The 24,471-nt window shown below is 38.1% G+C and overlaps 1 protein-coding gene and 1 pseudogene across 2 annotated transcripts; both read right to left on the bottom strand.

Moving 5' to 3' along the window:
* Positions 1–3,101: 3,101 nt before the first annotated feature.
* API5 (apoptosis inhibitor 5) lies at positions 3,102–24,201 on the bottom strand. Of its 2 annotated transcripts, none has more exons than XM_016197650.2 (14): positions 24,071–24,201; positions 20,272–20,433; positions 19,133–19,226; positions 18,610–18,675; positions 17,959–18,110; positions 16,705–16,911; positions 15,688–15,792; positions 14,585–14,674; positions 13,410–13,591; positions 12,076–12,169; positions 11,250–11,306; positions 10,758–10,834; positions 10,101–10,237; positions 3,102–5,212 (listed from the first exon to the last, which is right to left on the bottom strand). In XM_016197650.2, the coding sequence occupies exons 1-14, from the start codon at positions 24,137–24,139 to the stop codon at positions 5,130–5,132; spliced, it is 1,575 nt and encodes a 524-aa protein (XP_016053136.2). In that variant the 5' UTR covers positions 24,140–24,201; the 3' UTR covers positions 3,102–5,129. The 2 variants fall into 2 exon arrangements, with proteins under 2 accessions (XP_016053136.2, XP_016053137.2); XM_016197651.2 differs by having other exon boundaries at positions 3,102–5,207.
* LOC148092046 (small nuclear ribonucleoprotein E pseudogene) lies at positions 12,076–13,357 on the bottom strand (annotated as a pseudogene).
* Positions 24,202–24,471: the final 270 nt, after the last annotated feature.

Below are 24,471 nucleotides of genomic sequence, written 5' to 3'. Positions count from 1 at the left end.
GGCGCAGCTCCAATCCCAGATTGTAAAAAAGCCTGCCAGCTTCTATTTGCCTCTTCTGATTTCTGCCACATGAATATTGCAATTAATGCCATGTTACTTTGTGATATTGTTTGCACAGTTTGAATAGCTAAACTCTTGAGTAATTCTTCATTCACCTAGTCAGACTATTAGCGTCTTGAGGACAGGAAACATCTCGTATACAAGTATGTTTTTATCTCCCATAAAGCTTCCATAGACAAGCAGTTAGTTTGCTTAGTTTGTTAGCACCTCCACCAAAGGTAGCTTTCCCATTTTATGTGAATAAAACAATAAAAAACCTTTACCTGAGTAGAATTATTGCTACTTATTTTCTACACCCAGATAGATCACCTGTTACCCTTATTTTATTCTAAGACTTGGCATTTCTTTTCCCTTTTTAATTATATGTCCTCTTTTAGATGCTTAGATAAAACCAAAAAAATATAAGATGGTAGTTGAAAAAATTTTGATCTCTAAATTGTAATTTAATTCTCAGTTGAACAAATGATAGAAAAACCCATAACTGCATTTAATTTGGTCTTTCAACATAAAGTATTTTGGCAAATAGATCTTTTATTTACTCATTATAGATTATAGAATTTTTGAAGCTAGGAATTGGACAATGATAAAATGATTTTTCTGGGCTTTCAATTTCCTCCCTTGGGCCATTTTATCTGAAAGTTGCAAAAAAATCTCTATACTGTTTATTCCTTAGCAAAGAATACTTAAGATATAAATATCTCGGAGAGAGTTAACATTAGTTTCAATTCTGTTAATTTATTATCTTTTGCTTCATAGTCAACTTAAATCTTAGTGGCTTAAGTTTTAAAACATGATTATTTTTCATTGTTTGTGGCTGGACTCAGCTGGGTGGTTCTTCTCTTCCTGCTGTTGGCTAGGGTCATTCATAAGGCTGCATTCGGCGGATGCAGCTGGGGCTGGGGCTGGGGCTGGAATGTCTCTAAATGGCTCCTCTCACGTGTCTAGTGCTTTAGCTGGAGTGGCTGAAATGGCCAGGGTGGCTGGGCCTCTCTCTCAGTCAGGGTAGTTAGAGGCTTCTTACAGGGTGGCACAGGGCTCTGAAAAAGTGAAAGTAGAAGCTGCCAGGCTCCTTGAGGGCCATGCCAGAACTGGCAAAGTGTCACGCATTCTGTTGGTCAAAGAAAGATTCAAGGGGAAACAAACAGATGCGTCTTGAGTGGAGCAGCATGTTTGAGCATGAATGGAAGGAATTACTGGTTTGTCTCAGATCTTATTTCTAATATCAGCTCTTTACGATGACCAGAATTTTACTGGATTTTCTTATTTGTGGTTACATTAGTTTTAGGGAATCAGTGTACAACTTCTAGGAATAAGTCTACAGTTTCTTAGTTTTTTGATAGACTTGTTTCAACTACCCTTGCTAAAATTACATTTCACTTGCTGTTTTCTACCCACCCAGAACTGATTTGAGCTCCTCCTATAGTTTCTAAAACGGAGGGTAAGGATAGTGAGTTGAGGAGCACACAGGTGAATGGTTGAGTCTAGTCCAACCTGAAGGATCAATCAGCCAGATGAAGGGGGCAATTGTCAGGGAACAGTACTTTTCCAGACAGAGGAAACATGCCTCAGTATCTGAAAGAGCCTGGTGCCCTTTGAGTTACTGAAGGTAGTTCACAGTCAGAGCAGATGAGGAATTTAGGAGTTGGGTCAAGATGAGGAGCTACAGGCTTTGAGACAACCCCTTCTCTAGCAGGCTGGCATTCTCAAAGCCAGGTGTTCTGTAGGTTTGTTGCCTTGATCTCAAATGCTGTTCTTTGAAATCTTCATTAGGCCGGGTCCAAAAAACCATCCAGGTATCAGCTGCAGTGAATTCCTCAGAGGCTTTTTCCAACCATTCTCTGCTAGCTCTCTTACAGATTACCCCGAGTGCCTCAGTGTCCTCGTAACACTCACTCACTCTCTGAAATCAGCTTACCAGGCTCTGCATAATAAAATGGAAACTCCATGGGTTTGCCTGACTTGTTCCCGCTGTATGTCCAGAGCCTAAACACTACCTTTGACTTACTGAAAGCTTACTTTGTACCAAACACTGTTTTGAGATGCTTGGGGTTATCAGTGAGCAACATGCAAAAATCCTTACTTTGTGGCATTTTAGCCATATTACATTCTCCCAGGGGAGACAGGGAATAAACAACATATAAGCAAATTATATGCTCCAGAGAACAAAGGGTAAGTGGGATCTGGAGTCTTGGCAGGATAGAAAGGGGCATTGCAATATGAAATAGGATTCCTTGAGATCTTTGGGTACATGAAGGAAATGGAGTTAGGCAAGCAGACATAAGGAAGAGTGGCTAGAGGGAACGGCTAGTGCCATGATTCTGAGGCAGGAGTGCACCTGCCTAGCCTGCATGAAGCCAAACTGACTTGAGCAGCGTGGAGGGGAAGAGTAGCAGCTGAGGTCAGAAATGAAAAGCAATGGCAATATTTTTGATTTTTATTCTGAAATGAGGAGCCACTGAAAAGCTTCAAGTGAGAGTAGATGTCTCTTTGCTGCTGTATTTACAACAGACTATAGAATCTAGTGTAATAGCAGGAAGAATTGGGAGGTTACGGTGAAACTCCAAGAAATGGACACAAATTTGTCAGTCCTCAGTATATGGATGGTATTAAAGCCACAGGATGTGACCACCAAGGGAACTTACCTTGTTCTGATCCATTTCAACTTTAGCTTTAGAACACTCCTAACCTTTGGTGCTGCTTCAGGAAGACTTTTTCATAAAGGCTGGTAGTCAAGAAGTTCCAGCTTGCTTTGCATATTAACTTGAGGATGGAAATGTTTCATGATTTGGCAAGTATCTGATGTTTTACTTTGATTAGAACCAAATCCTTTTTTCAGAAGAGTGTATTAGCTTCTAAAAATAAATCCAAGGATGAAAATTAAAGATAACTTTTAAAGCTGAACTTGAAGGCAGAGCAGTAGCTTGTCTATCTTTGTATTTTCATGGTCTGACACACTGCCTGGCACATGAAGAGCAATCAATAAATGTTTAATGAATATCCAAGAATCTGAAGATATAATCATAACACATCAAGACACAAAACAAAATTACAAAAGGAAATTTATTTCAAAAGCATAAGGAAACATTTACTTTTGAACAATGTGATAAACAGGTGTCTTGCAAAAGAAAAAAAAAATCACACGGAAGTTTTTCATTTGAATTTTTGAAGCAAAAATAACCTAAGTTGTGCATTATTGCCTTAGGAAAGGGAAGGGGAACAATGAGATGGTAAAGGAAGAAACAGTCAACTCAATACCAAACTTAGAGTCAATTCTGCTTAGCTTTGAATTTACAAATATTCTTAAAAAAAGAAAAAGTTACATTTAATGTTCAAATTTATATAACTGTAGTCCTATTATAGTTCCTATATTTGAAATGGCTTTCGGCCACTGGCTGAACTGCCTCTGACGTCCAGCTTTCTGGTCACAGTTTTCAGATGGTAATTCCATATTCCTATGTCTGTTCAGATTCCAAGGGAGCTTAAGTTCAGCTCATTGCCTTTTGGAATGTTTAGATTATTGCCACCACTCCATAGTCAAGCTGACTAATTCTTTTGCTCCCTTGTATAATTCTAGTCTTCAAAAAATATTTTCCCCATAAACATGTGCAGTAATTTCAACAAAGGGGTTTTGCTTTTCCCCTAATGTAAAGGTTAACAGTAATGAAGACACCTGTATTAGAATCACTAACTATTCCTCAAAAAATATGTCCAACTACTAGAAAATGTCATTCAGACATTGGATTTGAATAGCAAACTTGGGGAGGGAAGATTAACTGTAGGACAAAAATATTTGAAACATTCAAATGCAGAGCAAAGGGCCTATGCTACTAAAAATGCCCATGACATTAAACACTCCACAAACCCCCGTCTGTTATTTTAACCTAAAGATTCTATTGGCTAACTTATACAATAATTTTGATTAATAACCTGAGAAGTTAAAATCTTCAAAGTGGCAAAAGCAAACAGAGAGCATCCCTTATTACTGGTACAGCATGTTATCAAGTCACTTTTCCTGGACTGCCCTGGTTATTAAATTCCCAAATTCTAAATTATTCTGTGTCATCCTGTAGAAACCTATATGTACATCAGATTCAATATTTTGGCTGTATTTCTCCAAAAGGGATCTCCAAACTCATCTTTGAAAATGCAGTTTTTGTTTATTTTTAGTTTTAAATAACAATAATCATGTAAGTGCAACTGACTCAAAATCCCTTACTACTGGGAGGAAAACCTAGATAAGAAGTTAATAATGGATTCAGTCTCAAAAGGGTAATCATCATGTCAAAGATTACCTGTTCCTGGAATTTAAAAAAATGATTTACGTTGTATAGTCAAGTTTCACAGCATGCATATATACACACACACACATATATATGCTTATGTATGTATGTATGTATGTATATTATACATACACATTTCCATTCAAATAGTAAGATCCCATATTCAAAAGTTTATATTACAACATATGGAGAAGAGTTAAGTAAGCAGTGCAAAGCAGCTTACTTTCTCCTAAAAATGTAATACTTCTACATTTTAGGAAAGCTGGTAAGTATTTTGCTCTCAGGACACTAGGTAGGAATGCTGAACCACTGCCTAGCAGCTTTATTAAAAAACAATGAAAACCAAATGTTAAGACTGACCATTACTCTTCTCCATACATTGGGGGAAAGGACAAAGGGAGAAGAGAATCAGTAACCCTTTAAAACTGATCATCTTTACTGGTTATCAGAACAGACTGAATTTCATTATATTTTAGACTTGTATAGCTCTCAATAACAAATTATTAAGATGTTTAAAAGTAAAAGATTCACAATATGAATGAAGCCTGAATAATGATGATATTGCAAAAACAAGATTGTGCACAAAGCATCCAAAAATATCGCTGTGGTTTTACCTTGGACACAACCATGGTCTGTTACAAAAGTAGATCATACATACAAAGGTATAAAGAACATTAAGTTTTTAGCTGAAGGCAGCAGTCCTTTTAAAGGGACATCCCCGGCAATCCAATGAGTAGTAGAATTAAGTATATTAAGCTCATGACGATGCTGAAGAATGTGACATCTTATTCAGTAGAGTCTTCCCCGACTACGATTTCCTCGTGCTCCCCAACCTCGGCCACCTCTACTTCCCCTGAAGGCTCCTCTCTGCTCTACGAAAAAGCGAACAAGGGTTTAGGTCTTGCTCAGGACTTCATGGTACAGCACATGTAGCTCAGAGCTCTCAATGTAGCAGTAGATGCTGTAACAGCAGCATTGATATTCTTCTACACCACCCACAAATTCAATCTGTACACAAAACCAGGGCAACATATGTACCAAATAATATATGACAAGGTGCAAAATGCAGTCATAGCAGGCACTCAATTAAACAGGTATCCCATTAACAAAGATGTTTCAAGGTCACAATGTTAAAACTATTATTTATTTCAGTGCCTATCACTACCAAAGATAATTAATGAAACTATAAAAATTTCTATACTTAATATGAAATTAACAAAAAAGCCACTGGCTTTTAAAAGTTGGTGACATAAATGCAAAATATCTTAAACTATCGATCAATTTTGAAATATCAGGCTAGACACAATTTTCCTTTCAAATGCAATGGATAGGCAATTTATTTTGGTCATAATATTTCAAGCACCAACACTCAGAAAAACGTAGATATAAATGCTGACAGCTTTCCTCACTGCTTTATCAGCTACATGAGCTGCTCAGAGATGCTGCCAAAAGGTGATGATGTATATACATACAATATTTAGGTTACTGACTGTAAATTAAGCACATCTTTTGATGAAAAATCACATCACTGTGTCAAATGGTAGAATAAGTCTTTGATTCATTAGTTAGTCTCTTTTATAGCTCCAGAGAAATATTCCTCAGGAGTCTTTCCAGTAAAGAAGACTGACTGAAGTGATCAGCAAGCCTAGATTTTTCATCATACATAAATTAATCAAGTCTCAAACTTCTTATTCCAGAGATCAAATCTCTTCATTGAACCTTCAAACTTCCTCATTGTAGCAACCTTATTAGGAGCAGTAAAAAGAACCTGGTGTTGCCATTTTTGGATCCATAATGTTGGATACTTCAAAAATTCCTATTCAGTCAGTATTGCAATCCACTTTTTGCCATTATGGCCAGAAATATAGTTACCTTATTTGGGTGATGTTTTGGTAATTTTTTCCCCTCCAGAAATTGAGTTAAAAAACTAGATCTTTCTCCAGCTTAGCCAACATTTATCTGTTAAATAGAATGGGATCTGATTCAAAGCCACCTCTCATGTCATGATACATTTTTCTAAGTTGATCTGTATGCAGACCATTTAAATGAAACCATCATGTTTATTACCCCAGTGAGCACATTCAGAATACTAGAGATGCTCTGAGGGCAGGAGGCTCCCAGTGACAGATGCAGTGACCATGGGTACATTCAGGTCGTGTCACGACCTTTATGTAGGCTATAACTCTGCACTTTTGACTAAGACTTGGCCTCATCTACTGCACATGTCTACATATTTTCCCATCATACTCATTATAAAACCTGAATTTCTCAGTAAATTTACTATCAACACACTTAACATCCTCACAGATCATTATTATTAGCTATGAGCTAACAGACAAGGGGTTACCAAATTTTCTTTTTGAAGAGCTTCATCCTGAGAGACTGTTCTGCACTTCCCTGATTTTTTCCGGTGGTTTCAAGCTTATATTACTAACTTAAAAAACCACTACTCCCAATTAAAATTATGCTGTTAAAAAAATTATTTTTATATCCTAAAAAGGTAAAAGGTAAAGAACACAAGTAACAAAATATAGAATATTTAGTACTCCTGAGTTACTGGGGAACTTTGTTCACAGGAAGGAAAACCAAACATGGGTATGTGTTTGTAAATGATCTGACTGAAAATGCACCAGGAAGCTGAACTCAGTGTGGAAACCAATATGATGTTCATAAAGTAAATGAAAGAGGCATGGGTTAGTAAAGTGATAAACTTGCATAAGGAAAAGCTCCAAAATATGCCTGCAGGGACTCGAAGGACAATCAGACGCTGGCCCCTTCTTTACGGTGAACAGGCTCAGGCCCATGACATTGTTACAAGTTATTTTCTTTACAATACACCTTTTCACTGTAATAGGTTGGGTGGTGATAGTAACACTACCTGGTTCCCTAATAACACAAAAGGAATAAATTTCACAACCCCTCAGTGTACATGACTTAAAAAAAAAAAAAATCCGTGCGCCGGGCATGGCTCAGCGGTTGAGCATCGGCCTAGGATCCAGCTGATCAGGGTTCCATTCCCAGTCAGGGCACATGCCCCAGTTGGGGCTGCAGCAGATCAATGACTCTCTCATCATTGATGTTTCTATCTCTCTCTCTCCCTCTCCCTTCCTCTCTCTGAAATCAATAAAGACATATTAAAAAAAAGAAAAAAAAAAGTTAAAAAAAAATAAAAAATCCATTCTTCTCTGGAAAAATAAAACATGAGCCCTGGCCGGTGTGGCTCGGTTGGTTGGGTACCATCCCATGTGAAAGGTTGCTGGTTCCATTCCTGGTCAGGGCACATGCCCAGGTTGTGGGCTTGATCCCCAGTGGGGGGGTGTGCAGGAGGCAGCAGATCGATGTTTCCCTCTCACGTCTATGTTTCTCTCTTTCTCTCTCTCTAAAAAAAAAATCTTAAAAAAACAAAAAATGAGCTTGGCTGACATAGAAAAGTAGATTTATGATGATTTTGCCAAATGTGGGCAACAAAATCTATTCTTAAAAAGAACACATTTTCCCCCTCCAAATTCTGAGGCAACATTGACATCCCAGAAAAAAAATGCAACATGCTTCTCCTGTCTTCCTGCCATGCTATCAGTTTCCTAAGCAATTCTCACCTGTAGTACTGTAAGAATACACATAAGCAGATAACATTCAACTCCCAAATATAAAAACCAGAAGAAATTTTAGTCCTATTTTCTAATAAGAAGAATCAGAGTTGAGCTTGCTTTGTAATTCAATTTTTGACAAGCACCCCAGTTACAAGTTGACCCCTATATAAATATTAAAGTATTGTAATACTAAACACAAAAACAATTAGCAGGCATGCTTGTTTGCCCTTCTATTACTTTGATGACTACAGAACTGAAGTTGTGACTCCTGGATTTTTGTCTTGGATAAAAATGTTTTTCACATTGATTGTTTAAAAAATATCACATACAATCTAAGGCTTTGCAATTTTCACGATTATTATCTGCTTCTCCCTAGCAGGCACAGGGCAGAATCCTCTTGGAAACTCAGAGTAACAGATTTGCTCAAGTGAAGTAATACAATTCTCTATGTATTGCCATAGTTTGTTCTTTTATTAAATCAAATGAAAGTAGTATCTGAGATAATAGCTGACTTTAAGAATGGTTGATTTTAAGACATGACATTAACACAAACTCCTTTGCATTTACAAAATGGTTCACAAATATTCTTTGAAGTTTTAAGATCTCGGTGTTATCCCTAGTTTTCAGGTAAGAAAAGAGGCTGAGATGCACATTTTCGTATTATTACATAAGAGTTCAGTGATCTTTCCCACACTAGAGTTGCCTCAAAGAAAAAGGGCAAAAAGCGAAAATAGTACTCAGCGTTCGTTCTGCTGCAAGCCATTAGAGGCAGCATGCAATGAACAGTGAGTGGCTCCGCCAAGCTCCTTCCCTGGGAACTACATTCACTCAGCATCTCAGTATCAAGCTGCCACAGCTCTGAACAGTGTCTGTGATCACCTGTGCTTTATCTTGCTTTTGTGCATACCTGAGCAAGATGTGTCCTCAAGTATCAGAAAAGCCTAAGAGACTTTGTAAAGGTGTTATGCTTAGTGTAAAAGTGGATGTAATTAAGTATTTCGATCGTGGTGAATGAAATAAAGACACCATGTGTGTTGAGTCTGCCTCTGTCCACCATTTACACTTACACACAGAGAGAACCTTGAAAGTTGCTGGTCACTACTGGTTCTGCTAGTATCAAAGTGATCTTTTAGTTGGCATCCAGTAACAGAAAATATACTGCTTGAGTGGACTGATGAATGTACAAAGCATGGTATATATATATCATATCACTCCTGCTTTTACTGTATTATTTGGTGTTTTATGTGTCATTTGGTAGGTTGTTTTTTGGGTCTGGGAATGCTCTAAAATTGTTCCATATAAATTAAAAGATAATTGCTTCACTTCATGCCATTTTGGCTTATAAAGGTTTCACAGGAACGCTCTACTTTTGGGTAGTGGGGGAAACCTGTAGTGCAGAATTAATTCTGATTGGTAATCAAGGTCAATCACAAGCATGCTTGATTGCTAGTATTATTAAACTTTGTTGTGAACAAGATTTGCTGAGTCAGTGATATTTTTGTCCATTCTTCTTTGAAAGGATTTATGAGGGTATAAGTCAGTGAGAAACAAATGCCACTTCTCATTCAGTAGCCCTGGGAAAAAATGGATTAGTGGGAAGCTCTTCTGGCACTAAGAGCTAGGTTTACAGGAGGAATGCACTCTGGGTGGTAGGGAGACCACAATGGGTCACATCCTCCTAGCAAGATGATGCTTTAACATCTGGGTCCATTTCTATGACCTCTCCTTTTGAAACAGCACAGAAGATGGGAAGATAAGCAGTAGGCTGACAAGGTCCAGGTAGGACCATTAATAACACATCGGCCAGAAGCTACAGTTCTATTACTGAAGGAGACTGCACAGAACTTCTTGTCTTGAAGCTAGAACAGGGAAGACTGTGCATGGATGGTTCATGCCAACCTCCTTTCTTTTTTTCTTGTTGGCTCCTCTGAATACAAGAGGCGTATTTTTCTTAAGTGCTTAGGGTTGCATGCTCAGTTCAATGAGCCCACAACAGGGGTCACAAAGGAATGGGATCAATTGTTTCCCCAACAGTTCTAGTTCCCCAAGCTAACTCAGAAAAATTGCACGAAAGAGCTATGATACTATACATAGTTGATTATGAAAATTAAGCACAACACAACTTCTGCCTAATCTCTCATATTGCTTGTACCCAAACGGAAACGCTCACCATAATTAAAGTTGCCCAAATTGCTGCTATATTTCCCACTAGGAGGATTATAAATCTGCCTGGCATCCCTTTTTGGTCCTGCTGGAGATTTCTTGGGTGGTGAACCCGAAGTTGTGTCTTCAGTGGCTCTCTTTTGCCTATAACAGTAAAAAGAACAGCAAAAAAAAAATTCTATTAAACCAGAGACACGTGTAATTTAGCATATCAGTTATGAAAAACATTCTAAAGATGACAGTCACACCAGAAAAAAAGAAATAACATTCTAATGTCATCAAATTAACTGTGCCTTAGTTATGCAGACAGTGTCAAAGAGCATTTACAAGGCTTTTAAATAATCTAATCTATACTACGTAGTTTCAAAGATTATATACAAGTGACTCATTTTGCAAAACTTGAGAAAGTCTAGTTATGCCACAGGAGTATAAACAAGGCTGGGAAATCCAGGGCTGTATTCCACCAGTTTATTTTATAAGCACTGGATTTATGACTTCTATATTTTAAGTCATGCTTCTAATAGTCATATTTTAACATCTTATTAAGAATCACTTAATAATGAACCATTTTGTACAGCAAATGTAACACCTGAATTCAGATTTTCATATTTATAAATCATAAATATTAGAACACTTAAATCCCTTTTATATATATGTTTCTTACCCGATTTCAACCTTCTGTACAGGTTTCCAGGATAATGTTACTGTGCTCTTATAAGAGGGAGGAATGTGGAAGAGATCCTGAAAAGACAAAATTAGGCAAGATTTCTATGAATTTGATGGTATGGGGAGCGGAGTGCTGGTGAGGGTAAGAAACAGGAAGACATCTTGAAGATTAATTTTAGGAAAGAAAGCTTTATCTTTCCTGCTCTTGTGCTTATGACTAAGAACCTAAAAAAAACTATAAGTAAACAAAGGCAATTTTGTTAAAACTTATACCTATTACTTATTAATGTCCTTTTTGTGCACAACACTTAAGAAATGGAAGCTAAGTTTTTTCTAAATGTGATTTCAAATTCCAGGATAAAATATCAGTATTTATCAACTTTAACAAAGTCAACAAGTAATTCTTTTGCACATTTTTAAGTAGTTCAAAACTAGAACACTACTTTTCTAGCTAGCTAGGAAGACTGGGTAAGAAAGGAAGACTTCCTACCTTGATTAAAACATTGATGTTATTGGTTATTTTCAACGCAACAACTTTAATCTTGTTCTGCAAAAGGAAAACAAAATTACATTAAAATGGCAATAACTTTTAAGATGCATATTCCACTACCAGAGAGAACTAGAGTAATTATACTTCTCTTTCAGAATCATTATTCCTATTTTTTTCCTCTAAACCAGTACAGAGATGGTAAATAAAGCATATAATCTTTATGCTCCCTTGACAGGTTAGAACATTAAAGTGTTACCTACAATTTACCTGAAAAAATGAGCAAGGGACAGGGCATATGCACATAGGAGTTGTTTTAAAACAATCAGTTTAAGTTACAGAAAGACATGATGAAAACTTAAAATATTTCACTAGGAAGAGTGATCAAAATAGATGAGACCAGGGGAGCAGATATCCTAACAAACATACATAGAGTTTGGTACAGAATTGACAATTTAATCTTTTTTCCCTAATGTAAGTTAATATTTGGGTTTCAAAAAGGTGAAATGAAAAACAGTACAACCATCAATCAAATATTAAAACATATGCTAATGAGACCCTAGTGAAAGGCTGGTATGTATCTAAGTTTGGTAACAAACACTGTTCACACTGGAAACATTCCAGATATTGCAACAATGACAAAAATGTAACTTGGCAAATAACTAAATATGTAGACAATCTTCTAATATCATGTATCTCAGCACAGACTTGTATTGCCAGTTCAAATAAAGTAGAATTTTACATGTCAATGTATGAATTCAGTCTGAATTTGTAATAAATGGCAGCTATTATAAAAATTTCCTTGAGAGATGTGACCCAGCATTCCTACCTCGTCTGTTTTTAAGGCCTCGCCTGTTTTACCCTGGAGAGCCAAGCGAAGTTGTCTGATATAAACTTGCAGGCCCCGTGCAAAGTACTGCAGCCTAAAAGAAGAAGAATTTGTTAATTAGCAAACCATCAATTCGACTTTTCCTACTTCAACTTTAACTTAGACAAGTCAATCTCTGTGTTTATCTGCTAACGAGTGACGGTGTTTGACCTGTTTGTACCTCAAGGTCCAGTTAAAAATAAACAAAATGGCAGATTTGAGAATTTAGTATAAACTCATATAAATCTCAAAGGGTCCTGAGTAATCTCTTTTTTAAGTCTGTTCCCACGTAATATCTGAAAAAAGAGTCAGTAACATTAACTCCATCTTGCTGACTTCTAGGCACTCTGCTTAACCTGGCACCATTTTTTTATTTAGAGTAATTTGCTTATTTATTTTTCTAAAAACAATCCCACAGCATTGTCACCTAGTAATAACACAAAGGTAACCAAAGCAATACAAATAAATGTTTAAGAGCTATACTCCCAACAAAGGACACCTGAAAAACACAAACTGTATTGCCTTCTCAACAATTTCTCACTTCTCCAGTCATTTGTAGGTGGAGGCACTTTGGAGCAGAGTAATATTATCTCCTTTTAGCATGATCCGACCTAGCTGTTTTCTTGACTTTTAAAATGAATCTCTTCTATATCATCTGAGGTTCATATACTCATCAAAACCAATGATACAGCCCTCTATCCGCATGTTCACTTGCTTGTAAAGCCACGTCTGAATCTGAGATCTATTCTGCAAGTATCTGAAGATGAGGCTAACAGGCTGCACCATCCCCTTCTGCAGTTTTTGGCTCTGGCACGGTACGCCACAGTGGAAGCTGACAAAGACCACACTAACTTCTAGGGTAATTTCTTAAGTTACCTGCTTCTGATCAAATGTTTCAACAATTATTACTGAGTACCCACTATGTGCCAGGCATCGTGCTCAACGCTTCCCATTCATTGTCTCATTTAATTCTCACAACTTTGAGGTGGGTGCTATTATCACTTTACAGCTGAGGAAAATTTGGGGTGTTAGAGAGTTTAGGGAACCTGCCCAAATCGTAAGCAAGTGGGGAGAGCCAGAGTCCATTTTTGAAAAAGTTCATTCTCCTCTATGGATTTGTTATACCACAGGTGTCATATGTTTGCGTATATTACTGTTTTGTGGCACTTCTGTTTTGTTCCACTGGGGTAAGGCAGGGTGGGAAGACAGCTCTTGTGAAAATGAAAACAAAACCCAGGGAGCATCAAATAGCCATCATCTTTGTCAAGGATTGGACTATTTCAATCATACATCACCTAATTTTAAAATCTTTGAGCTTTTCTGCATTCAGTTTGGCTGTTAAGAAATCTGGAAGTTTTCGGCCCAACTGGTGGAAGCTATACAGTAAGCATTCCACATAACTGAACTGCAGCTTGGGTTCTTCGTTACCAGCATTCTCCCCATTTTCTGCTTCTTCTGGAGGAAGAGGCATGTACTCCTAAGAGATGAAAATATAGAGATATTTGCAACCTGCTCTAAATAATTATAAACATATACTCAATTAATTGTAGGGCATGCTTTTAAGGCATGAAGCACTAAAAACTACCAAGATCAGAAATTTAGGTAAGATGTTTCTTTTAGACCTATTGAATCAATGATCTAGGCTATCAAGTCTCCATATTAACCTATGTTGTAGATGCTACTACTACTACTAATGACAATAAAAATAGCTAACACTTATTAGGTGCTCAATGTTGATGGAATTCTGAAAGCTTAGGCATCTTTCCTATGGTGAAAAGGTTAGTAAGCTGAATAGTCGATTTAGGTTTGACTTCAAAAGTCCACGCTCTTAACCCAGTACATTATGCTAACTCCACAAATCTTTGAATATTAGTCCATAATCTTTAAGTATTGACTTTTTTTTCATTCAAAGTACTACCAAAGGTATTCCATATCAGTAGTTACACCCTAGTAGATATTACAGGTCTGGAAGAGCACCAGGTACTGGGTGACTAATTCATACTATGGGCCTAATGCTTATTACTGTGTCATAACTGCTTACATCCAATAAGAAAATCGCCTGGTGACTCTGATAATGATTTTATCAGATGGCCTATTTTCTCCACAATTATGACTTAAATGACCTTATTTCCTAGTTGCTAAAGCTACTTGGCCTTGCTACTCAGGCAGCAACCTGAATGGTGAACTGCAGCTAATGTAAAACATATTTTGATGAAGGAATAGCAGAAAGCCCTACTATATAAATCCTGTATTATACTTTATGCAAAGCATCGACAACAGAAGGAATGCCAAAGATTAAAAGATTAAAAAAAAAATTAGACAATATGTGGCCTGAACAGGTAACAACACTTCCTAGAATTATTGTCCAATACTGTAACTTCAAAATCAGGTTCTCCATAATCTAGAAATTATTACTACACTATTAAACTTTGGGGTTATACACTTACATAGGGAAAGAAAAGGTTCTTACCAGTAACTTATCAAACAGCTTCCTTAAATTTGTTTCTAGCTTTTCCATGTCACCACAAAATGAACTCATCTCCGCCAACAGTTTCAATACCTAAAATACACAATTCACTGTTATTAGTATTATTTTCTTGAATGAGTAAAGACTATAAAGTAAGAATGATTCTAGATAATTACTTAAGACTGCTTATTTTTCAATTGCACTTTAATGGAATCAGAATGTTTGAACTAAAAAAAAAATTTAGAGATGCAACCCTGTATTTTACTGTTGAGGAAACTGAAGGTCAGAGAGATTGTATCACTGGTCAAGTCACAATATATGTCAGTTGCAGGGCAAGACCTTAAAACCCAGCTCTCAGGACTTTCAACTTAGATCTGTGAGAAGCAGTAAGGAAAACACGTGATACTTTTTGTTCTAGTTAAATTTAGTCTCTGGTAATTGCCACTATGCTCAAGGTCCGTCTCTGCTCTATTCAATCCAGTTGGAAAGACCAAACCCAGAACATCTGAAGCAAACTAAGTGTCAGCACACAGTGACTCTTATCTATCCCAAAGACCTACGAGGGAAATACGTTTCTATATTTCAGTTTGATTAAAAAATCATCAAGTGCCTTTCAGAATCAGGCTCTGCACTAGATTCTGGGGATATAGAGATGAACCTGGTTAAATGTGAGGAGATAGTATTACACATACTGTAAAAAAAAGTACATAAACATTAGAGCTGAGATACAAAAGGAGAGAAAGGGAGAGGAGTCAATTCTATAGGAGAAGGGATAAAGGATATTTTGTGTTAATTCGGCTTAAATCTGGCTCTATCAGTTGTGGATAGAGATGGGAACTGTCATGAATTAAACACCTTATTTAAAAGTATTCAGGCTACAAAGGTAGAGACTGACTATAATGAAAGGTTTAAGCAGTGCTTTCCCATTGCAACAACCTTTAATTGAATCCATAAAGCATTCCTATGTAATTAATCCTGGGACAGATTACTTGCTAGTCATCACCAGACCTCTACTGTTTTAGAAATCAGATTTAAGTTAGTGGTTTACATTTTTATTAAAATATAAGAATGGCTTTTCAGTACTCAAAGCAAAAATTTTCTCTTACCTCCAACTGTATATCAAGACCCTCCACTGGGGTAGTCAAGGAGCTGAGGTTAGGGAGAACCTGCTCACAGAAATAAGTCACAAACCTTGTGGAATGCACATTTTTCTGTAAAAATCCAAAAGACATTGAGTTGTCAGAAAAAAGGAGACACATTCTCTCAAATAAAATAGAATCTCATTCCACAAATGCTAACAGCACCACAGCATCAAGTACTGTTGCTACAAATACAATACAGTGCATACCCTGGAGCACCCCAGAAATAATTTCTGCATATCTTTTTTTTTTTTCCCCCAATCCTCCCCCAAGGATGTTTTTATTGTTTTTAGAGAGAGAGGAAGGGGGGCAGGGCAGAGAGAAACATCGATGTGAGAGACAAACTTCAACTGGTTGCCTCCCATACCTGCCCTGACCAGGGATCAAACCCACAACCTAGCTATGTGCTCTGACGAGAAATTGAACCCACAACCTTTTGCTTTATGATGCTCCAACCAACTGAGCCACTCAGGCAGGGCAACGTCTATACATCTTTCAATGATTCCATTCTCAGGTCAAATTTTGGGGAAAATTTTAGTGTTGAAATTTCAGATTGTACATGTCTCACAAAAGACAGATCCTTTAAACTTTTTTCCAAATTATGGTATGCACATCTCAGATCACTAATAGCGAGAGATAGCACAAAGCCAGAGATAAAGAGCATATCTACCTAGAACAACAATCAGAAAATTAAAGAAAAACAAAAATTAAATTACTAAAGCAAGTATTTTAGAAATTCAGCCAAATGGTAAATTATAATGCAAAATTCTCAAGACTTTTAAAAAGTCTCTTAGAAAGACTCTGAAGGAACGTCTTACTGCTTTGGCCTCTCACCAACCCCACTCAAGCCCCTATAAACTAAATATCGACTCTGCTATATTACTACTTTTATGCAAAGGTTTGAGGAGAATGCTCAAGTGAGTATCTATAGAAATATAAGCTAACAGAATAATGAATAGCAGCTATGTAAAACAAAGAGCTCACAGAGAAGAGGGGTACCGCCTGCCGAGTACACTGTAGGAGCCTGTCCACACAGTCGGGATCTGATGGGTTGAAGGTTTGTTCCAGGTCAGCTTGTTCAGCCACCAGCTCTACAAGTTGCTGTCTTCCGCTAACTGTCTGTAGGCTCTTCAACCCAGAGAGTATCTTCATGAATAGGACAAATTCTTCACCAGTCACATCTTCTAGGACCTGGGACAAGAGAGTAATTAAAAATAAGCATCTTTATCACTTGAATGGGAAAGATTAACACTAAAATAGTGTAACAAATTTATTTCAGTTACTGAAGTCAGTTTGCTCTTAATGTTTCTGAAATCCTGATGAGAGTATAACTTCTAGCTTCAGTCCATTTAACTTTAGAGAGTAGAACATTACTCTCAATATGGGGCATAATACTGTCGCAAAGGGGGCAAAATTTGGTTCTTGGAAAATTTTAATTTTTTATTTTTTATGTATAAGGCACAAATATACATAAAATACATAAAAAGATATAACAGTATATCTGTGGCATTAAAATTTCATGGAAGAGTGGCTAAGTCTAAAAAGGCTCTTCTGGGGGTGATAGCAAAGATTGAGAAATTCTGTAGTAAATCGGATACAGTTTTCTATATTTAAAAGCAGCCTCATTCACACTAATATGGTAAAAAATAGGAGACCATGCAAGTCTTATTGTAAGTCCTCCATATCAGCGGGTCTAAGCCTTTCTGTTCAATGGCCAAAGGACAAGCAATCATGACATATTCCACCAGATTATTAGTTGGGGCACAGGTAAAATATGCTGACATTCCCAGCTGAGCAACTGCTCCTTTCTCTCTCATTGAAAAAAATCTTATCAGTAAGCAAGTGAATAGTGCTATTAGGGAAAATTTTGAAATTTTTCAGAACATATAACAAAGTAAATTATTCCCAAACTTTGGCACTTTGTAAGTGAAAGTTAATTGTGACACATCTTGAGAATCTCAGCCTCTGTAACTATGCTAGATCTGGCGCCACACTCTTGAAGAGCTTATAGTGTCTGGGGTAGGATGAAAAAAATAGTTATTTCAATGTGATTTCATTTTTATTTTGAAACAATCCAGATACAAGTAACCAAAGTGCAAAATACAATATAAGAAAAACTTCAAGTTCTACAGTGGTTCTAATGGGATACGTCATTTTATACACATTGATGAATATTGCTAATTTCAAATATGTGCTTTTGCTTTAGAGAAGTTCTATTAAATGATGACTAAAGCTTACCTTTTTGGATTCAGTTAGTATAAGTTCCTCTACTTCCTTTGTTAAGACTTCCTCTGGCAAAGTCTTAAGTTTTGTAGAAAGGAATTTGATTGCTCGCTCTCTAACAATGTCTTCTCCTTGAAGGATCTGGCTGAACAAGCCCCCTAAAGTCCCTGCAAAACAAAACAGTTGTGTGTAGCAAGTTGATTCTATATCATAATGAAGTTTTTAAATTTAATTCTGTTTACAGTATTTCTTCCAAAGCGAGTTAATAAATATCCTGAGTATCACTGATACTGGTTAAATTAGTTTGAAGTTTTGGAGTTATAGCTCTAACCGTAAGAGTGATCACAAGCTTTGTTCATGGATTCAGAGTCAGCCTGAGCATGACTTACCTTTTTTATATTACTACAATAAATAAAACTCAGGCATTATGGGAGAATTTCTTTATTAGGAGCAAAGGGAGTTTTCCCAACAGATTTCTAATGAAAAAGTTTAAACTGTTTTTGTAATTACTTCTGCTGGGTTTTCAAGTCACAAACCTCTTGAGCTAAACAGCTTTTTAAAATGAACACTTAGTATTTGTATGAAATACATCTCTAGCTTTATCCTTTATGAGCTCCCCAATTTTTTAAGAAATGAGGCACAACTCAGAACAAGAAGTGGCCTTACCTTTTGCATCCATCTTAAATATACTTAACAGGGCATTGTTCACTAAGTTAAATTCTGCGGAGTCATCTAGATAGAGAAAAAGTGGTACAATGCATAAAATAAATGAAAAATATCATCTGCTTCACTTTCAAACTTAAGATTCAACATAGATTCTCACAGATTACATTGAGACATATAACTAAGCATTTCTCTCAAGTACTGAGAAAATACATCTTCCTTAAAAACGTAGAGAACCTGCTGTAGTATACCTGGAAAGGTTTTATATTAAGATGGTACCAATTATGAAACTATAGAAAATTGGGGGGAAATCGTGATGCATCAAAATTCCCCAAAGAATCTAGTAATTTTGCCTTTATAAATAGAATTAAAAACAAATACAACACTAAGAATTAGATAATCACAAGTCATTGTTTCAAACCATTAAATAGGAAAAAGAATTTAATTTTTTTTAAAAAGCTAAAAACAGAGTCATTATTTCAGAGAAAAGTTATATTTATATAAAAGGGTAGTTAAAATTCCTTACCTGTCTGCAAAAGTTGTGTCAGAATATCTGCCACTCGGGGAAGATTTTCTCCAGTGGCAAACTGAGGAAGCTCTTTAATTGCTTGCCGTCGAATCTGGAAAAATTTCAAACAAAAGTTTAACCAAATACTATCATCAACAAAAACAACAAACTCAATCTTTAAAGAAAACTAAAACCACATAAAAACCATAATTTGGGGCTTATGAGTCACAAAAATATAAAACATGACATTTCTAGTAGTTTCAGAAATAATTTGCTTCAATTTAACGTTCAAGCTTCACAGAATAAAATAAAATGTGGAGGAAGGGAACAGTAAATATAATTATCTGACTGGAGTAGACAGACTTGAGATTATAAACCATGGTATGTACACTGATTATATACAATTGTGGGGTTTTTACGACTTTTGGGCATATAATCCGTATCCCTTAAGAAAGCCTACAGTGGCAATGCCATATCTTGTAACTATTTACAATTTTTAGTATTGATTACTTAATACACATTTGTGAGTAGTGCACTTAACTCCAAATATGTGGTCTTGGCTTATTTAATTTAACATAAAAAATGTATAGGAGTTACAGCTAGCAAATTCTGCATGAAATGTTGGTAATTCACTAATTTCATTTGAAAAGTCATGAAATAATAGTTGAAAATTCTCAAGAACCTGTATCAGTGAAATGCTAAAGGCTAATTCTTATTCTAGTAATCACATGCAATTATTACACAAACCAATTATTTTTCTGCTATGAAAAATATTTAGGGTTGTTGAATCTATGTTTTATGATGTAATACTATTTTAAATATAAGGCAAGCATAAATTGGTTGAAAACTAACATTACTTTAATTTCATATGCACAATGTATAACAACTTATACAAAAGATGTGAGCCACAACCCGTTATGAACAAGCAAAACAAAGTATTTGGTAATTTTATGCATTTTTCACAGTTGAAAGGTGGTAAAAGAGCAAATATATTTTCTTGAATGTAGATTAAGCCTTGGTATGACATTGTGCCAGGCCATATTGCAGTATTTTATTGGGCACTGATAGGACTGGTACTTCAATTACATTAACTACACAGAAAATGTCTGGAAATGGCAACAAAAAAGCTTATTGAAAAGCATCAATGATAAACTTACCGATACATCTTCATCCTCGCAGAGGTCTAACTGTGCATTGATAGCAGAATCAGCCAATTCTGGAAAATGCTTAAAGAATTTTGGAATAAACTGAGCTGCTAATCTTTTTTCCTTCGTACCACCTTTCACACCATCCAATATCACTTGATAGGCATCTTTATGCTAAAACAATAAAGCAGAAAAGAAACACAATTTTGAATGATGAGAAGCTAAACAAGCTTGTCTGAATCTAAATAAGTAAGATTTTACAAAGGCCAAATAAGCTAAGAAATATGGCTTATTTTTGGATGTTACTGCTTCAATTGGACACCTACCTTCCTGCCATCTGCTCCCCCGCCCCCCACGAGTTATTTGTGAGTGGGGGAAGGGAGAAGGCTGACTCTAATTTTAAGTGGAAAAAGCAGATAAGCTTGTTGATGTACCAATAGTTCTTCATTCTAGTGAATACTGACCTTAGAGCCTTATGACTATCATGATTTAAAAATTGTAATGAACATGGCAGAATTCTCAAAGAATTGTGTTACATTTACTTAATTATATTTATTTATTTCCACTTAGCACCTTAAAGCAGGTGAAGAGAATACATTCCTGAAATTAAGCAATACCAGAAAAGTTAGGAAGCTTTACTTTGCCTCATATTTCAGAACATGAAAATGATAATTCATTCTTTATAGACAGCCAATTCTGCATTAAGACTGATTTAATGTCATATATTTAACTTATCAGAATAATACATTCAAAGCTCATTTGTTTCCTTTTAAAAAAATTCAGAACTGCTCTTCCTCAGACACTCATGTGAAGAGTCAACTAGTTCCCCATCCTCCAAACCAGTCTTTGCATTAAATGACAATGGTCAACCTGGCAAACAACAGTAATAAATATGGAGACTGTTTGGGCATATGAATAAAACTTTAATTACTAGAAAACCTTAAACCCTTAAACATTATAATAATGATATCAAATGTGTACACAGCATAGTGTTTACTCTGTATAAGACAATGAGCTAAGTGCTTTAGAAATGTGAGCTTACTTCAGGCCATCAAGAAGGGAATGACTAATAAACATCCAATGGATTCTAGAATGAAATAAAGCATTCTATATGTCAAAAGGTTAGGTCATATATTGCCAACCTACATAAAAAACAAATTCTAAAAATTAGTTCTAAACGACATAAATTCCATTAAAAAAAAAAAAAGATATCAAAAGAATGCTATTTCATGACATGTAAGTCCGTAAAGTTTACACTCTTCCACCCTGAAAAGCCAGTGTACTCCTGTGTAAGAGAACACAGCAGAAATGAGAGTTTAGGCATTATATTGATCTAATCTTAGACAAACCTAACTGTCACAGTCTCTTAACGGGTGTTTGGTATTTTTTTTTTTTTTTTAAACTGAAAAACACTTCTGACTACATCAAATTAAGTACCTACATTTTAACATTAAGTAAATTCATAAAAATCTGAAACACAATTTAAAATAATGGTGGGAAACAGCTAGCTCTATTATGGCTGGTCAGAGCACAGTGGAAAAGGGGGTTAGGGTGGTAAAGGGACACACAGCAGGAGAAGGAGACCTGAAGGAGTGGTAGAGGCAGAGTGGGGGAAAGGGAGGCTGAGTAAGTGCGTGGAATGCAGGCGCTGCAAAAGGAAAGATGACAGAGGGACTGGAAGGTTTTGAGGTATTAAATAATGCTTCCTTTAGAATTTATCAACTGCAGTTTGCTTATTAGAAAATATATGCTCATGGTCTAAGTGGACTGCCACAGTTCAAACCCATGTTGTTCAAGGATCAACTGTAAGAAGACTTAACCCTTAACTCCCAAGACTTTTTATAATTTAGTAAAGGAATAAGAAAAGTCCTCACATGAAATAAAACACAAACCTGAAGTACTACAAATGAATACATAGTGTCAAGGAGGCTCAAAAAAAGAGAAAGATCTGATCTGCTTGAGGAAATTTAGCTGATCAAACCCCCGAGAACCTGTGCTTAGTACTGACAGTAGAGGAAAGGGCATTCCCCTCCGGGGCAGCAACGTGAGCAACTGTGGTACTCAAGGCTTGGACAGAGGGTGAAAATAAAAATGAGAAAGAAGTTCTAGACTAAGAAATTCAAATATGGTCTCAGAAACGTCCAGATAGGTACCCACCAGGAAATGTAAGTCTTGACAGTATATCTCATCAGTTAACATGAAAATCAGGCTTTGCTACACTAAGAATGAATATACTTTTTTCTCTCCTTAAAAAAAAGTGAATGATGTCCCTTTCATTAAGTTGGCTCTTGCTTTTGTTAGTTAAAATTCACAAGCGGTATCCTGAAGCCCACCATCTTTCTTGCTGAGTAGTTTTAGAGGAATTCATAAGCATTACGGTTTCGTTCAACTTCAGGCGGCTCCGAATTCACCGTCTGAGGCTGCGGAAATCACTCCACTTCATTACGCAGAGGTCTGAGAGCCACTGTCCCAGCTTCTACCCATTCCCTCTGCTGACGTACGATTTATCTTTCCCAGCTCAGTCACAATGAATGAGACTATGTCCACTACTAGTTCCTTCCAGGAACAATGACAAAGTCAAATTACGATTGAGCACAGTTTTTCCCACCTTGTCTTAACGGCTAGGGAATTTCTCCTTGCGTACATCTACAACAGGCAGTATGTATTTCCCATCGGTGATGTCGAAATTCCCTACTGAAAGGGAAGTAGGCGGGGAAGGAAAGCCGTGATACCTGAAAGTGTATATTCACAATTCTAGGTTAAGTTAAAAGAAGGTTCCAACACCAACATTTTTTCCCCCTTGGCTCAGAAAGGTTCTGCCTAAATGACACATGTCGGGAAAAGAGACCAGGAGGGGGCAGTACCACAGCTTTGCTAATGTTACTAGACTCTTCCACTTCCTACTCTAAGCAGAAGAATCCCATGAAAATATATACGGCATGGGATTTCTGACAAAAACGGGCAGGATCACCCTCTGGGAGATTCCGGTGTCTTTTCCCAACAAAACACGCACACGCAGTTAGTTATCAGCCCCTCGGCCTCTCCGAGCTCCGGGGCTCGGAAACGCACGAAGAGGCGACGGCTGGTGTGGGCAGCACCGCTCCTCCGAGGCGTCCGGGGCAAACGCTGCAGAGACGAGCCGCTGCCAGGCGGCTCTATTTAAAGCTGCTCTCCCTCTCCCCCCCTCCCCCCGCACGGCCCTGCGGAGTTTTCCACAACACTTTTCATTAAGGAAAAAAGAAAAGCAGCTCTCTTCCCATTCACCCATCGCCGGTCGCGCCCGCTGAGAACACTCCGGAGAGCGCCCGGCGCGGCGGCCGCGGCGCGGAAGGCGCGCCTCCCGCGTCCTGAACCGACGAGACCCCGAGCCCTCACCCCAGTCCGCGCAAACTTCTGCCTCCTAAAGCACTCTTCCTAAATTAACAGCAGGTTTTTACCTCAACAAAGACGCTTCTGACCTCTCGAGAGCTCAATCTAACCTCCCGAGGGACTGAGCGGCGGAGAGCAGGGGGAAGACTCAGGAGAAAGTCAGAGGGCCGGGCTCGGGAGAACTAACGGGGCTGAAGGGGCCGAGTCAGGCGCCGCCGCGGAGGGGAGGGCTGGCCGAGGGCGGCGGGGGAGCCGGGGCCGCGGCCGCGCTCGCCCCGGCGACGCCGGAGTCTCGGCTCCCCGGCGGGGGTCCGCCCCGACCCAACAGCCTGCGCGGCCGAGCGCTCGCGGGGCGGCCGAGCGCAGTCGCCTCCGCCCGGCCCCGGCAGCGCTTCCGAAAGGCCGCGGAGCGCCGGGCCCTGCAGGCCGCTCGGGGACTCACCTGGCCCACTTGCTCCGTGGCATCGGCTAGGATGCCGTAGTTGCGGTAAAGCTCCTCCACGGTCGGCATGGTGAGCGACAAGCCGAGGGCCCGCTCCCGCTGTCGTCGTCGTCCTCGCCGGCGCCACCGCCGCCCCTGAAGTTCCCCGAGCCCGCGAGCCGCACTATTAAGCCCCTAGCTGCCGCCAGCACCGCCTCCAGTCACCGCGCACACCGAGGCTCCGCCCCCAACGTCTACGTAGGAACGCGCGCGTCGGGAGCGGCCTTTAATTGACAGGCGCAGCGCCGCCCGGGGTTTTATTGCCCTCTAACGCCGGGAGGTGCAAAAGGCGGCGGGCGCGCTGCCGCTGGGACGCGCGGTGCTTGCCCGAGCTGCTGGTTCCCAGCGGAGGAACCGACCAG

The sequence above is a fragment of the Miniopterus natalensis genome, chromosome 11 (assembly GCF_054644295.1).
Source record: "Miniopterus natalensis isolate mMinNat1 chromosome 11, mMinNat1.hap1, whole genome shotgun sequence".
Taxonomy (NCBI): Eukaryota; Metazoa; Chordata; class Mammalia; order Chiroptera; family Miniopteridae; genus Miniopterus; species Miniopterus natalensis.
The sequence above is the reverse complement of the archived record's forward strand: the minus strand, read 5'-3'. Positions and strand labels throughout refer to the sequence as shown.